Source organism: Osmerus mordax, chromosome 4, assembly GCF_038355195.1.
Source record: "Osmerus mordax isolate fOsmMor3 chromosome 4, fOsmMor3.pri, whole genome shotgun sequence".
NCBI classification, from domain to species: domain Eukaryota; kingdom Metazoa; phylum Chordata; class Actinopteri; order Osmeriformes; family Osmeridae; genus Osmerus; species Osmerus mordax.
The window spans coordinates 467230-481759 of record NC_090053.1 but is presented as its reverse complement, the minus strand read 5'-3'; the positions used below and the strand labels follow the sequence as shown (position 1 = coordinate 481759).

General features: G+C 46.4%; 1 protein-coding gene across 1 annotated transcript in view; it reads right to left on the bottom strand.

Moving 5' to 3' along the window:
• wwox (WW domain containing oxidoreductase) overlaps positions 1-14224 on the bottom strand; it is a 24127-nt gene extending 9903 nt beyond the window's left edge. Inside the window, exons 1-5 of the mRNA XM_067234129.1 lie at positions 14071-14224; positions 13794-13858; positions 13618-13675; positions 13076-13245; positions 4980-5086 (exon numbers count right to left, since the gene is read on the bottom strand). Of these exons, the coding sequence (XP_067090230.1) occupies positions 4980-5086; positions 13076-13245; positions 13618-13675; positions 13794-13858; positions 14071-14177 (507 nt within the window). The 5' untranslated portion in view covers positions 14178-14224. The remainder of the gene's footprint in view (positions 1-4979; positions 5087-13075; positions 13246-13617; positions 13676-13793; positions 13859-14070) is intronic.
• Between the last annotated feature and the right edge of the window lie 306 nt (positions 14225-14530).

The window sequence follows — 14530 nt, the reverse complement described above, 5'->3', positions numbered from 1 at the left end:
CACTGCTTCTCTGTTTGCTTCTACCAGCCTCTGTCTGACCTGATTTTGTTTTCCTGCTAGTCAAGCATCTTTCCTAACGAAGCTCATCCCCCAGGACCCAGACCAAGAATCTGTGAGTATGGTAATGAGCAGTGGTTCTGTATTCCCCAAACATGGCCCCATCCCACCCATCCAACATCTCTCACCCTGCCTCCACCCCTCACACACCAAAACATCTCTTCACAAGAAAAAGACCAATACACCTCCCAACATGAGACAATAGCGTTTCAGGCAACCTAGGGTTAAATATCTGTAACGATAGAACCTAGGGTTAAATATCTATACCTATAGAACCTAGGGTTAAATATCTATACCGATAGAACCTAGGGTTAAATATCTATACCGATAGAACCTAGGGTTAAATATCTATACCGATAGAACCTAGGGTTAAATATCTACACCAATAGAAACATTACTGTAATGTGTGATCATATTCCTTAGCCTCCATTTAGCCAGACCTCCCTCCCTCCTTCCTCCTTCTCTCTAGGCCTCGTTGACATTAACCTCATATTTTCCCAGGGTGCAGTGTGTTGCTCTCCACATGTCAGAGCAGCAACTTTATGGCCTCCATCCATCAGCGTCACACGCCGGGGGTTATGGGAGGTGGAGTCTGTGGATCTGTCTTCCTGAGCCGACCCCCCCAGCCTGCCAGGACCAGTAATGGATGAGCCCCCCCCCCCCCCCCCCCCCCCCGACACACCACCTCATCTCCACTTCCACCTCTTCTTCCCTCCCTCCCTCCCTCCCTCCCTCCCACTCCCTCCCTCCCTCCTCCTCCCTCCCTCCCTCCCTCCCACTCCCCCCCCCACTCCCTCCCTCCCACCCTCCCTCCCTCCCTCCCACCCTCCCTCCACTCCCTGTCTCTCTCTTACCTCCCCTCTGTGCTGGGCTACACTATGCCAGGATGATAATCAAAACTTGTCTTGTGGAAATTTGGTACAAAAAGATTACCGGGTCCAGTTCTGGAGTCCCGTATTAAAAGTAAAATGCACACACACACACATACACACACACACATACATGCGTAAGTCATGATGACAGAACTGATGAAGCTAGGTGGTCTGCAGAGCAGAGGGCAGCATGAGGTCAACACATCACAGATCATTCTGCCTTTTCCCACTCCACTAAAACACTCATTCTGCTCCGAAAATATGAGCCTGAATGTAATACGGCTTCAACTCTGCCAAGTCGACAGCAGACAGACAAGTAAACAGACAGGCAGACAGACAGGTAAACAGACAGGCAGACAGACAGGTAAACAGACAGGCACACAGACAAGTAAACAGATAGGCAGGCAGACAGACAGACTAGCATGCAGACAGACAGACTAGCATGCACACAGACAGACTAGCATGCAGACAGACAGACTAGCATGCAGACAGACAGACTAGCATGCAGACAGACAGACTAGCATGCAGACAGACAGGTAAATGAACGGCTCACATGAGGTCATGGATATTGCTGAAAGATCAGGTATTTCTGCTCTACAAATACAGCCTGCTTATTGTAATCAATATTCTTCTCTGAAAAGAGCTTGTCTAATCTGCAGGTCAGGCATCAATAACCAGCAGGGAGAGAATTAAGATCATAAAAAACAAGTGTATCAACAAATCGCCGTTACAAGTTAGTCACATGACACCAAAAACGTAGATGAATTGCCCCCCCAACCCTGGGTTGATTTATGAAAGTGTAAAAACACACAATGTTTTTAATCTATTTCTTCCTAGATTCTCTCTAATGAATTGCAGATTTGTGTGTACAAAGTATGTGTGTGTGTGTGTGTATGGTAATGCATGGATTGGTAAGTAATTCTGAGAGAGTACAGTTACTCTGATAAATAGTTTTTCAAATATGATAAATGCAAACTGATGAATCTGTGCCCAGTTTTTAAACAAACAAACAAACACACAATAACAGAGTGAACCAGGAGAGTTCAGAGTCAGAATGAACTTGGAGAGTTGGAGTCAAAGTCCAAAGATACCAGGAGGGAGGAGATGGGAGGAGGAGGAGGAGGGAGGAGGTGAAGAGGGTAAGAAAATCAGGGGAAGGATGAGAAGAGCGGAAGGAGAGAGGGAGTCAAGGTGGTCGTCTGGTGGAACAGAAAGAGCAGCATCTCCAGACCCTGGGGGGGAATGGAGATGGAACAGACCAGGTCAGCGTTTCAGACGTGTCACTTCCTGTTGGCGTGAGAGGGGGGAGCGTGGCTTGGCATGATGACTGCAGGGCTGGAGTGCTGTCAGACTGACACATGAGGTTATCTCACACACACACAGGGTTCTGACCCATGCATGCACATCAACACACACCAACAATCACACAGACTGACCCATGCGCGCACACACACACACACAATGACCCACACAAACAATGACCCATCCACACACACACAAACAATCACCCATGCACACACACATTGACCCAAGCACAACACACGCACACACAAGCCTGCAACACAAACACGCACAAACACAGACTTGCAGAAGAAAAGAAGCCAACTTCTCTCCAACTTGAGCTGCTGGTAGTTTCTGTAGGCCACAAGAGGGGTCCTCTCCAGAGACGACATACATGCACCTGCACTGTACCCTCCTGGAAATATCCTCCCCACCTCTCTCTCTCTCTCCTCTCTCTCTCTCTCTCTCTCTCTCTCTCTCTCTCTCTCTCTCTCTCTCTCTCTCTCTCTCTCTCTCTCTCTCTCTCTCTCTCTCTCTCTCTCTCTCTCTCTCTCTCTCTCTCTCTCTCTCTCTCTCTCTCTCTCTCTCTCTCTCTCTCTCTCTCTCTCTCTCTCTCTCTCTCTCTCTCTCTCTCTCTCTCTCTCTCTCTCTCTCTCTCTCTCTCTCTCTCTCTCTCTCTCTCTCTCTCTCTCTCTCTCTCTCTCTCTCTCTCTCTCTCTCTCTCTCTCTCTCTCTCTCTCTCTCTCTCTCAGCCCTCTGAACAACCAGCACCTTCCTGAAATAGCAGAAGCAGACAGGAGTACTGAGCCTGTAATGTTCCCTTATCCTGTCTGTCTGTATGTTATGTATGTATGTCAACCTGCATGTCTGTCTGTCCGTCTGTCAACCTGCATGTCTGACTGTCTGTCCGTCTGTCCGTCTGTCTGTCTGTCTGTCTGTCTGCCAACCTGCATGTCTGTCTGTCTGTTATGACGCTCCTGTTTAACATGGCAGACAAGTTCTCCTCAGCGGACACCGAGTTTTACTCTAATTGGTTCCAGAGCACCATCACAGAATTCTCCTCACATAGTCACACAGACATACACTCACATACGCGCACAAACACTCACACACGTGCACACACATGTATACACACAGCAATCTGCTAATCAAGCTCCTTACAAAGCAGCTCGTTAGCCTCTCCTACATGAGGGGTTGGGGATATTTTGGTGAGAATATTACTAAACTAAAGAGAGAAGTGTGTGGTATTCCACTGGGCAGTTGAGAGAGATGGCTAGCCCACCAATCAGAGGACTGGATCTCAAGAGATGCCATTACTGCCCTCAGAGGGACGTCGGAGTCAAAGATAAGCAGAATTTTAGAGGCAATCAGGAAAAACCCACATACAGACACACATACACACGCCACATTCACATAAACACACCACACACACACACGCATACACAACTGTGGATGTTAACCTGCAGTTTTAGCCTGTCTTTACTGTCCATGGCTTGGCTGGCTATGTTTCTGACCTGGGAGCAAAGGAAGAGCTCCAGTCAGCAGAGCCCAGATATCCCCTCTAATCTGAACGACCTCCATGTGGGAGCGGGAGGAGGATGGACCACCTCCATGTGGGAGCGGGGAGGAGGATGGACCACCTCCATGTGGGAGCGGGAGGAGGATGGACCACCTCCATGTGGGAGCGGGGAGGAGGATGGACCACCTCCATGTGGGAGCGGGGAGGAGGATGGACCACCTCCATGTGGGAGCGGGGAGGAGGATGGACCACCTCCATGTGGGAGCGGGAGGAGGATGGACCACCTCCATGTGGGAGCGGGGAGGAGGATGGACCACCTCCATGTGGGAGCGGGGAGGAGGATGGACCAGTTAATCCTCCTCTCCGCTCACAGGACCAGAGACTCCAAAGATGCATTCTGATATTTACATTACATTTACATTTAGTCATTTAGCAGACGCTCTTATCCAGAGCGACTTACAGTAAGTACAGGGACATTCCCCCGAGGCAAGTAGGGTGAAGTGCCTTGCCCAAGGACACAACGTCAGTTTGCATGACCGGGAATCGAACTGGCAACCTTCGGATTACTAGCCCGATTCCCTCACCGCTCAGCCACCTGACTCCCTCTGATATGTTGACTCCATTGTCCTGTGGTTCCTATATATATGTGGAATATGGAATCTGCTTCTCAGCTCTTACTTTTTGGAAATATATATATTGATATATTTATATTGAAAATAAAAGGAGTATAATTTTTTACTTCTATATATATATACAGTACCAGTGAATGGGAAAATGTGTCCAAACTTTTGACTGGTACTGTATATGTGTGTGTCATAGTTTTAATTACACACACTAACCCTCTCTCTCTCTCTTCACTCCCTCCCTCTCTTCTCTCAGCTCTCTCTCCTCGTCCTCCTCTTCCAACTCCCGCTGTCTGTAATCAAGCCAGTGCTAATGGTTTATTCTCTCTGCTCCAGCACACACACTTCACTTGTTTATTTTCCCACACTCGTAAATCTGCAGGCGCACAGATATTACAGCAGTAATCTCAGGTAATTATCAGACGCCCTCTCCCTTTCCTCCCTCTCTCCCTTCCCCCTTCCTCCCTCACTTCCTCCATCTCCTTCCCTCTCCCTTTCTCCACCTCCACCCCCACCCCCCCACACACACACACACTCACAGACTTGTCTTCCCTCTCCCTCTCTCCACCTCCCCCTCCCCCCCCCCACACACACAGACTTGTCTTCCCTCCCTCTCCCTCCACTCACCCACTCCCCCTGGATGAGGCCCACAGCCCTGCTGGCCCTGGAAAGGTTCCTGCAGGCCAGGATCACATGGGCCCCGTGGAGGGCAAAGGACCTTGCCGTCTCAAAACCTGCGGGATGGAAGGAAAGGGAGGGAGAGATAAAGGGAGACAGAAAGAAAGAGAGGAGGGAAACATACAGAAAATAGACAAAGAGAGAGAGAGACAGACACAGAGTGGAGATGAAAAGAGAGAAAATAATTATTTGAAGATGACTTATTTTTGGTGGATAATTAGTAGGCCTGGGGGCTGGGTTATCTACACTCTCTACCGGTCATATCATCCAACCAGCCACAGGGTCTAGGGGAGAGAGAGTTAATCACTCTTCAACTACAGTGATGAAACTGACTGATTTAATTAAAGTATGTGTGTCCTGGTAGAGTGCTAGTACCAGGGGCAGGGCTATCACAGATACCAGGGTAAGGCTAGCACACACATCAGGGTAAGGGCTAGCACACACATCAGGGTAAGGCTAGCACACACATCAGGGTAAGGGCTAGCACACACATCAGGGTAAGGGCTAGCACACACATCAGGGTAAGGCTAGCACACACATCAGGGTAAGGCTAGCACACACATCAGGGTAAGGCTAGCACACACATCAGGGTAAGGGCTAGCACACACATCAGGGTAAGGGCTAGCACACACATCAGGGTAAGGCTAGCACACACATCAGGGTAAGGCTAGCACACACATCAGGGTAAGGCTAGCACACACATCAGGGTAAGGGCTAGCACACACATCAGGGTAAGGCTAGCACACACATCAGGGTAAGGCTAGCACACACATCAGGGTAAGGGCTAGCACACACATCAGGGTAAGGGCTAGCACACACATCAGGGTAAGGGCTAGCACAGATACCAGGAATTGGCACACAAAACTATCTAACTATCTAAGTTAAAGTACTGGTACTACTAAGTATTTGACAAACTTCAGTTCAGCACAGAACCTTTTTGTGATACTGGGAGACTTCAAAGAGTCCTGATAAGGACCTTCCTCCCATACGAGCTGGTCTGATAGGCTGGGTTTATCAGACCTACGCTACACAGCTCCATCTATATCGTCACGATAACACTGACTATAACTGCAGATATAAGGACATTGAAAGATACAAGTTCATTTTCAAATTGCAAGTCTAAATGGGTCATTTCCACCCGTAGGTTGAATTCATTTAAGAGAATAACTTTTTCCAATAACATATTTTTTCCTGCTTTCCTGTATTAACTTTTGTCATCTAAGCAGTTCTGCTAGGATCTTGTTCTTTACGTTCGTATTTCACAGCAAAAACATGAATACATAATTAGATATACACACACACAAACATACACATTATTGATAGACAGACGACATGAGCGCAGAAGAAAAGAGAGAGGTAGAGCCCCTGTATCAAAAGATGGGTTAAAACGAGCTTTAATTAGATTACGTCTTAATCTGATTTTCATTAAGAGGAAAACGAGGAAGTCTAATTGTGAGGAGAGTGTTAAAGAGTAATATCTATTAAAACTCCAATTGAAGAGGGATTGGAGTTATCGCCTGACAAGCGAAGCGTGGAATGAAACGATATGACACCTTATTAGGTGTAATGGAGAGAGCCATTCCCTGGATCGCTGCACTCACAGGGAGAGGAAACGGCAAATAAAAACAAAATGAGTGAAGAGAGAAGTCTACAGCTACCTTCTCTCTCAGAAGAAGCATCATTAAGTCAGGTATAGTTTCTATAACTGTCATAAAAACAATATTTGCATTATTTCCTTAACAATCATATTTGAGATACAAATAGGAATACAAATAAAATAGTATTTCCAGCAAGTTCTTAATCCTGTGTTCATTTTCACAACAGCACGTAATATGAATGACATGGTGTGGTGATAAACTGGAGCTTGTGTGGGGTTCTCCGTGTGAACAGCGGTGAGTCCGGAGAACTGTCATTTGAACAGTGATTATTTGGTTCCTTTCTAAATGGAACAAGGACTCTGCAGCTCTGTAAACAACACTGGCTCACAAGCTTGTTGTGTGTACAAAGCATGAAAGTGAAATTAATCGACACCAGTGTTTTCCATAATGGAGAACAAATTAGAATATGGCAGCGACACCGGCAGAGGCTTTTGAGCTGTGTTCCTGATGACAAATAACCAGGGCTTGACATTAATTGTGAAATAACGAGAACAGTGTTGCTGTACAACGCCTCCCTGCCCTTTCGCCCTACCTGCTGGTACCAGGGCAGGCCTGACACTGCTGGTACCAGGGCAGGCCTGACACTGCTGGTACCAGGGCAGGCCTGACACTGCTGGTACCAGGGCAGGGCACCAGGGCAGGAGAGGTGGGCCGCATGGGGGAGCAGTTTGACACGACAGGTTGACAGAATGTTACTAAATTAACTGTAATATCTCTACACTGGGGTTCAGGCAGTCAGGCATGAAGGTGTTTTATATTTTCTAACAAGCACCTGCAAACGAATAAGAAGTAAAGAGTGAAAAAAGTAAAGAAACTGTTAAATAATTAAAAGAAACTCATCAAATTAAAAAATCACATAAAACTAGTAACATGATATAACAAAACAGGAGGATACATGGTCAAGCCTACTCTGTGAGAAGCCACATCTCTCCCCCCAGGGGCGTGGCCCCCCCTGGCCACGCCCCTGCTCCCCCTGCACGGTACGTGGCCACGCCCTGGCTTCCCCTGCACGGTACTGCGTTGCACTGTACTCCATACAGAGAGAAGTCTCTATGAGGCCCTGGGTGTTGGACACGGAACATTAGAGGCCGTCCTCACAGGCCCAGTAATGAGAGTGATTTAGTGATTTCACGCTTTGTTTGTCCTCCGCCCCCCCCCCACCATCTACCCACCAGCCCCTCTCCACCATCTACCCACCAGCCCCCAGTACACAGGTGGATTGGTTCAGTGTAATGAGATCATTACAAACCTCGCTCCCTGCCCCCCTCCACTTTTTTTCCAGTTTTTCTAAGAAATCCCAAATATATTCAATGTCTGTTTAGCTAAACCCTTGAAGACCTTCGTGCAGGCCCCTCCCCCCATGGGCAGGCCCCTCCCCCCATGGGCAGGCCCCTCCCCCCATGGGCAGGCCCCTCCCCTGTGACTACACCACTCCCCTGTCAGGCCACCCCCAAAGCAGCCTCGCTCATCCGGGCCCTGCTGAAGCAAACACCAACCCCCCCCTGCCCACCCCACGCCCACTCTGTAACCACTGTAATACAAGGGCCACTTTCATCAACGCCGTCAAAATCCCCCCTATGTAACTTTCCCCCCCCCGTCCCCCCCCCCGCCCCCCAGCCCAGTCCCCCCCCCCCCCCCCGTCATCCGCAGACAGTAAAGTCGATAGCTCTATAAACTACTTGACTACACACAATAACCCAGTCCCCCGTTTTTCTTTTACTCAACTGGGAGGCTTAAAGCACATATATGTATTCCATCCTCTCTCTGTGTTAGGTCTATAATCACTATCGAGCCCCTCCACCCTCCAGCAGGATTCTCCTGCATGTTGCACCAGTTTGGGTCTGCACAGCCAATTTCATCCTGGGTTAATAAAGTTGAATAATTTGACTAACCAACCATACCTCATGCTCATTACCTCACCGATACACACATTCATCAGAGAGGACATGAAATGCACATTATAAACCTCCCCTTTCATTTCCTGTGTTGCTCAGTTACAATAATAGAGCCCAGCGCTTGGGACACACACACACCAGACACACACACACACACACCAGACATACACCAGACACACACACACACACCAGACACACACACACACCAGACACACACACACACGTAGGCCCCTGAGGATAAAAACTCGGGAGAAAAGACACGATCAGCACTCACGTACGCAAGCTCACACAATGTCACAATATAAATACATGCACACTTTCACTGTCAGGTAAAGCCCACATAAGCAAACACCTGACAAACACACAAACACACAGAAACACACACACAGAGAAACACACACAAAAACACACACACACTTACATGGAGACACAAGCGCCACATGCCACCCTCACCTGGAACATCTTTTTATCCGTCTAACTCATACAGGATGAATAATGCATCAGTGGGCCTGCAGTCAGCCCGGCTGCAGGTGCTCTCTAAGGGAACAGCACATCCTCACACAGCTGCAGTAAATACCTGGGCTTTGCAGCCAATTTAATGGCAGTTATGCTTAACAAATCTGACTCAATCTAATGATCATCCACAAAGCTGGGCTACGGGCTTAATCTGCACACAGAAGCTCCCCGCTACACACTCCTCGCCTCGCTGGCTCTGAGATCTGCCTCCCCGCGCCGGGAGAGAAGGCCTGACTCCTAATCCACTCACACAGCACCGGGATCTCCACAAACACCCCGTACCAGCATTCTGCCATGAATAAGAAGGTAGCAGAGACCTGTGTCTGCTGGATTCTGGGAGCTGAGGCTGGAAGCTCACTCACTGGCTACACACACACCTGATCCAAAGACGAAGAGGACGGTGTGAGTTTTTTTTATACAGATCACACACCCAACACAGAGCCAAAAAGATCACAATAAATATCTAATATCAAAAACTATAATATTGATTTGGGAGATAATGTAGTAGATAATAAACTATAGTAGTAATCATGCAATTATTAATAATTTGGTATTTGTCAAACAAAACACCTATTCAACATAGAAATGTATCTTATTTTTCGGCAATGCATGTGACATGTTGTGATGGTTAATGGTACTGTATCAAGATTACTGTGTGACAGAGTGCCTCCCCCTTCCACACACACACACACACACACACACACACACACACACACACACACACACACACACACACACACACACACACACACACACACACACACACACACACACACACACACACACACACACACACACACAGCCACCACTCTTGCACATACGCCATGGAAACGTACCACAAATATAGCTTTCGCCTCACCAACAAAACATGGTCTATTTTCAGGAGCGAGTGTATGGTTCTAACACATGCCTGTCAAGGAGAACACAGAGCAGTGGGTTGTGGAGAGGCTGGGATGTGGAGCAGCTCAGCTCAGGCTTCAAGGTGACACCCGAGGAGTCACACCCCAGGACCCCGGACCCTCCAGAACATACAATGCCAGGGTTGTGGACCCCTAGTCCTTCCAGACAGATGAGCCACGGCTCTGGCCCTTTAAGCCCAGCAGTGCTCCGGGATCCTGGGCAGTAAGTAAGGTTGGGGTTGTTAGTTGAACGGAGGAATTAAGGCTGGAGCAGCAGCTCTAATAGGGATGGATGGGGGGCCTGGGCCAGGGTCACATCTACACAGAGATCAATGCTCAGTACCTTTAAACCTTTACTGAGAGTGTGAGAGAGAGAGAGAGAGAGAGAGAGAGAGAGAGAGAGAGAGAGAGAGAGAGAGAGAGAGAGAGAAGGAACGAGGTGGAGAGGAGGACAAGCAGAAGGGAGAGAAAGAGAGAAGTGTGAAAGAGAAAGAAATAGAGAGAATGAGAGAAAGAGAAAGCGAGAGAGCTACCATTGACCATTCATTTCCATGATCACAATGAAAAGGCAGCAGTGAGTGTATCTGGGCTCCTCCATGAGCGAGCAGAGCAGCAGACTGATGTGGAGAGACGCTCCACCAGGACGCCTGGTGCTGCCGTGGCAACTTCCAGCTGTCCTAGCACCCCCCTCCTCCACAGCACATTTCATGCATTAACAAGCTCATCTACATGCATATTTCAAAAGCGTTAAGAACTAAATTAATGGAAGTAAATCAAGAATTAAACAGAGATCCGCTATTGTGTAAATGAATGTCAAATATTTTCAATGAGACAAATGAAAATAGTCTTGACGGAAGTGAGACACTATTGATGCAATTATAAAGCTCAACGTTCCTGCTTCTCTGGCAGGAGCGTATTTAACTGCCACTGGAATGTCAAAACATCGCACTGGAGCCAGCTATTACTATTGGCATACTGTTAATTATAGCAGCATCATTAATACCTAGAGCACTTTGCAGAGAAGCAGAAAAGCTGTTTAAATGTATTTTGTTCTGTTATTTTATTTTGTTTATTTTATAACTGCCACCTAAAAAATCTAGAATTAACTGAATGTATATTATAATAATGTATTTTAATTGTTATAATAATAAATAAAAAATATATAAAAACAAATAAATATTTTACATAATTACAACAAGAGTTGCTGTTATAAAAATATAACCAGCAACATTTCAAATTGTTACAACATGTTTTTTAAAGGCAAGTCATGTGTACCGTGTGTACAGAGAAACAAAGGGCCCAGTGCGCTACAGCTGCTGTGCGCAACTCATCATCTGCCTCAAGGAGCATGACTGCCATCTAGTGTTGATGTCACATCCTGCCGTCCTCTCAGTCCAGCTGTCCTACTCTACCCTGCTCAGGAAGATGGCCTCTGCCCACCCTCCCTAAGGGATAGCTTACTGTGAAACTGGTAGCATGACTACCAGTTTAGTACCAGACGAGTGACTGGATGCCAAGCTGCCACATGAGTAGGTGAGTAGGCCTCACTTGTTAGTAACTAACAAGCACTCCTGTGACATCTAACAACTGAAGGTCCACATTGACATTACTTGACTCAAAAATTTTAATATACATACAGTATAAAGACAAAATATTTTGGGCTTCAAATATTATGAATGGAAGTAGCAAATCAGAAGGCTATGAATAGAAAAGAGATTGAGATGCCTTGAGCCTCACCAGTTCAGCCATTGGCCTCAATCTTTTGTGTAAACCGTAGCTCAGAGACATAATAAACACACTAAACACTTACAGGGAGAAAGGATTTCAATAAAAAGACAATTAACAATTTTATGTTTGTTTGATTTCCCTCAAGTTGTCGTTATCGCTTTTCAACAAAGCGGCAGGACTGAATGAATGGCTGCTAGTTGTGCTAATTTACACAGAGGGAAGTCGGAAATGCATTAGATCCCAGGCTATTATATAGCGAGCCATACATTTACCAGGCACAAATAGACATCATTCATTACAGTTAACAATGACATCCAATTCAGGCGTGCTAATGAACTTCAATACAATCATGTTGGGTATTAGTGAATGATTTGTTGAGTTTAAGTGTATCCATTTGGAGGCTAATGCTGATGAATGTTATGTTTTAAATTGATAAAATGAAGCGCGTGTGTGTAGTCAGAAGAACAGTTCGTCAGGGTTTCTGATGCCATACTGCCACCCAGTGGCCAGATACTGAAACAGCACCTTTATCTTTTGTGCTCCAAACTCAGGGTTCGGTAACCTTTTTGTCAAGAGACATTTTTTCATTTTTAAATTAAGGTCCATTGAGAGATCCATGTGGGAGTCAGGTGGCTGAGCGGTTAGGGAATCGGGATAGTGATCTGAAGGTTGCCAGTTCGATTCTCGGCCGTGCAAAATGACGTTGTGTCCTTGGGCAAGGTACTTCACCCTACTTGCCTCGGGGGGAATGTCCCTGTACTTACTGTAAGTCGCTCTGGATAAGAGCGTCTGCTAAATGACTAAATGTAAATGTGGGAGCCACAAAGTATGAAAAGCATTCAAAAATTCATTTGAGTTTGATAGACAGCAACCGAAGACACCAATATAGCTTATCATAAATGTTTTTTTTGCCATCCATCAAATTTTCTTCATTGTTTACTAGGCTCCACTGGTAGAGATGGATGGCAGTGGCAAAATGTATGATTATTTTTTTAAACAGTATGTCCGTACAGTTGTATTTAACACATTTCCTCAACTGAAGGAAATCTGCAAGTTCATAAGGTTCATGATGCTCATGGCTGCATTACCAAACCCTTTTTGAGACTAAGTTTTAGGCAACTTACTCTATATTGTATAATAAATCCAGAAATGGTATGGGGGCCACATATAAGTGATCAAGGAGTGTGCTCCAGAGCCCCGAACCCTTTCCATCAACCCTGTCCTAACTCAACATCATCCATCCATCCATCCACCCTGTCCTAACTCAACATCATCCACCCACCCTGTCCTAACTCAACATCATCCATCCACCCTGTCCTAACTCAACATCATCCATCCATTCGACTCACCGATGCCAGAGTTGCCACCAGTGATGAGGACCACCTTGTCTGAGAGGTCACGACCCTGCAGGATCTCCAGGGCGGCGGTGTTGCCATCGTAACGCTTGGGCTTCACGACCACGTCCTCCACAGTGAAGGCCTGCCGCGGGTCAAAGTAAGTGGTCCGCTTGTTGATATGGCTGAGGAAGAGAGGATGAAGAGAGAGAAGGTGTCAAATACTGAGGTGGGATGTTGTAGCCTAATAGAGATGCAATACAGCTCAATGTTAAATGCAAACAACATTAGCTTTTTAAGTATCACTAAATGGTTTCTAACATGTAATACATTTTAGATGAGTACTTTATGGATGTGTTACTCATTAGAATGTTCTGCACACCATTGAGACACACTCAGACACACGTAGTCTAAGCCTCGACTTTCTTGGTAAGCCAACTCACATTCAGTCTGAGAGAATGTGACGCCTGAAACATGCAGTTTAAGACCAAACTACCTACTGGGCTACACATGTAGGTACAGTCAATCATTCAGGACACCTAAGACACTTTACTTACTCAACATAGAACACCTGTCCTTTATCATCTGTCTCCTGCTCCCATCCATATGGTAGATCTGGAGAGATAGAGAGGCACCTAGTTAACTGTGGGATGCCTATCTGTGACAGGGGAGAAGAAACCTGGGGGAGAATGAGAGGAAGGGAGACCGAGCTTGTGAGAGAAACTAAACAAACCTCCAGCACAACGTTTCTTCTTCCCTGTTTTAGGATGTTCCCACTGGGTCTTCATTTCGTCATGGCTGAGGAAAGAGAAAAAGAGAGAGCGCGATAGAGAGACATATAACGTGCAGGGGAGAGATTCGTCACATACTTAAGATGTCAATCATAAAGCATGTTATGTTTTCACAGTCTTATCATCTTTAAACAGCTTTAACTTTGACAGGTAAAATTGTGACAGAATAGCAAAGTTTCAAAACGACGATGCGCAACCTGGCCATTCATATGTGCTTACTTGGCAAAGTATACCCATCCATCCTTCGTGGACCTCTCTTCCCACCCGGGGGGTAACTCATCCTCACTGTCGGTGTCATCCATGCCTGCATACTTTAGAGCTGCCATGGTCAACAGATGAGTGGATTATTGTCAATCGTTTTTGTTCAGGACAGTCTAGTGTGTCAACCCCAACACTAGCATTAAATTGTAATCCTGCACTAAGACTTCCGCCTTTGCGGTGTTGATACATAGTTTTGTTCCCCCGCGCACTCCCACAAGCCCATGATATCCCTGAATACGTTTTCACCTAAGGCTGCCGCGCGGCATTAAAGGTCCATTTCCAGATTATGACAAAACAAGTAAACCCAATCTACATCTTCGAAGTGTTCCATGGTAAATGAAGGCATTAGAAAATATTGCAATACCCATCTACATTAACAGCTGTGGGTAACATTGACATTAGGATAACTGTGGTATAT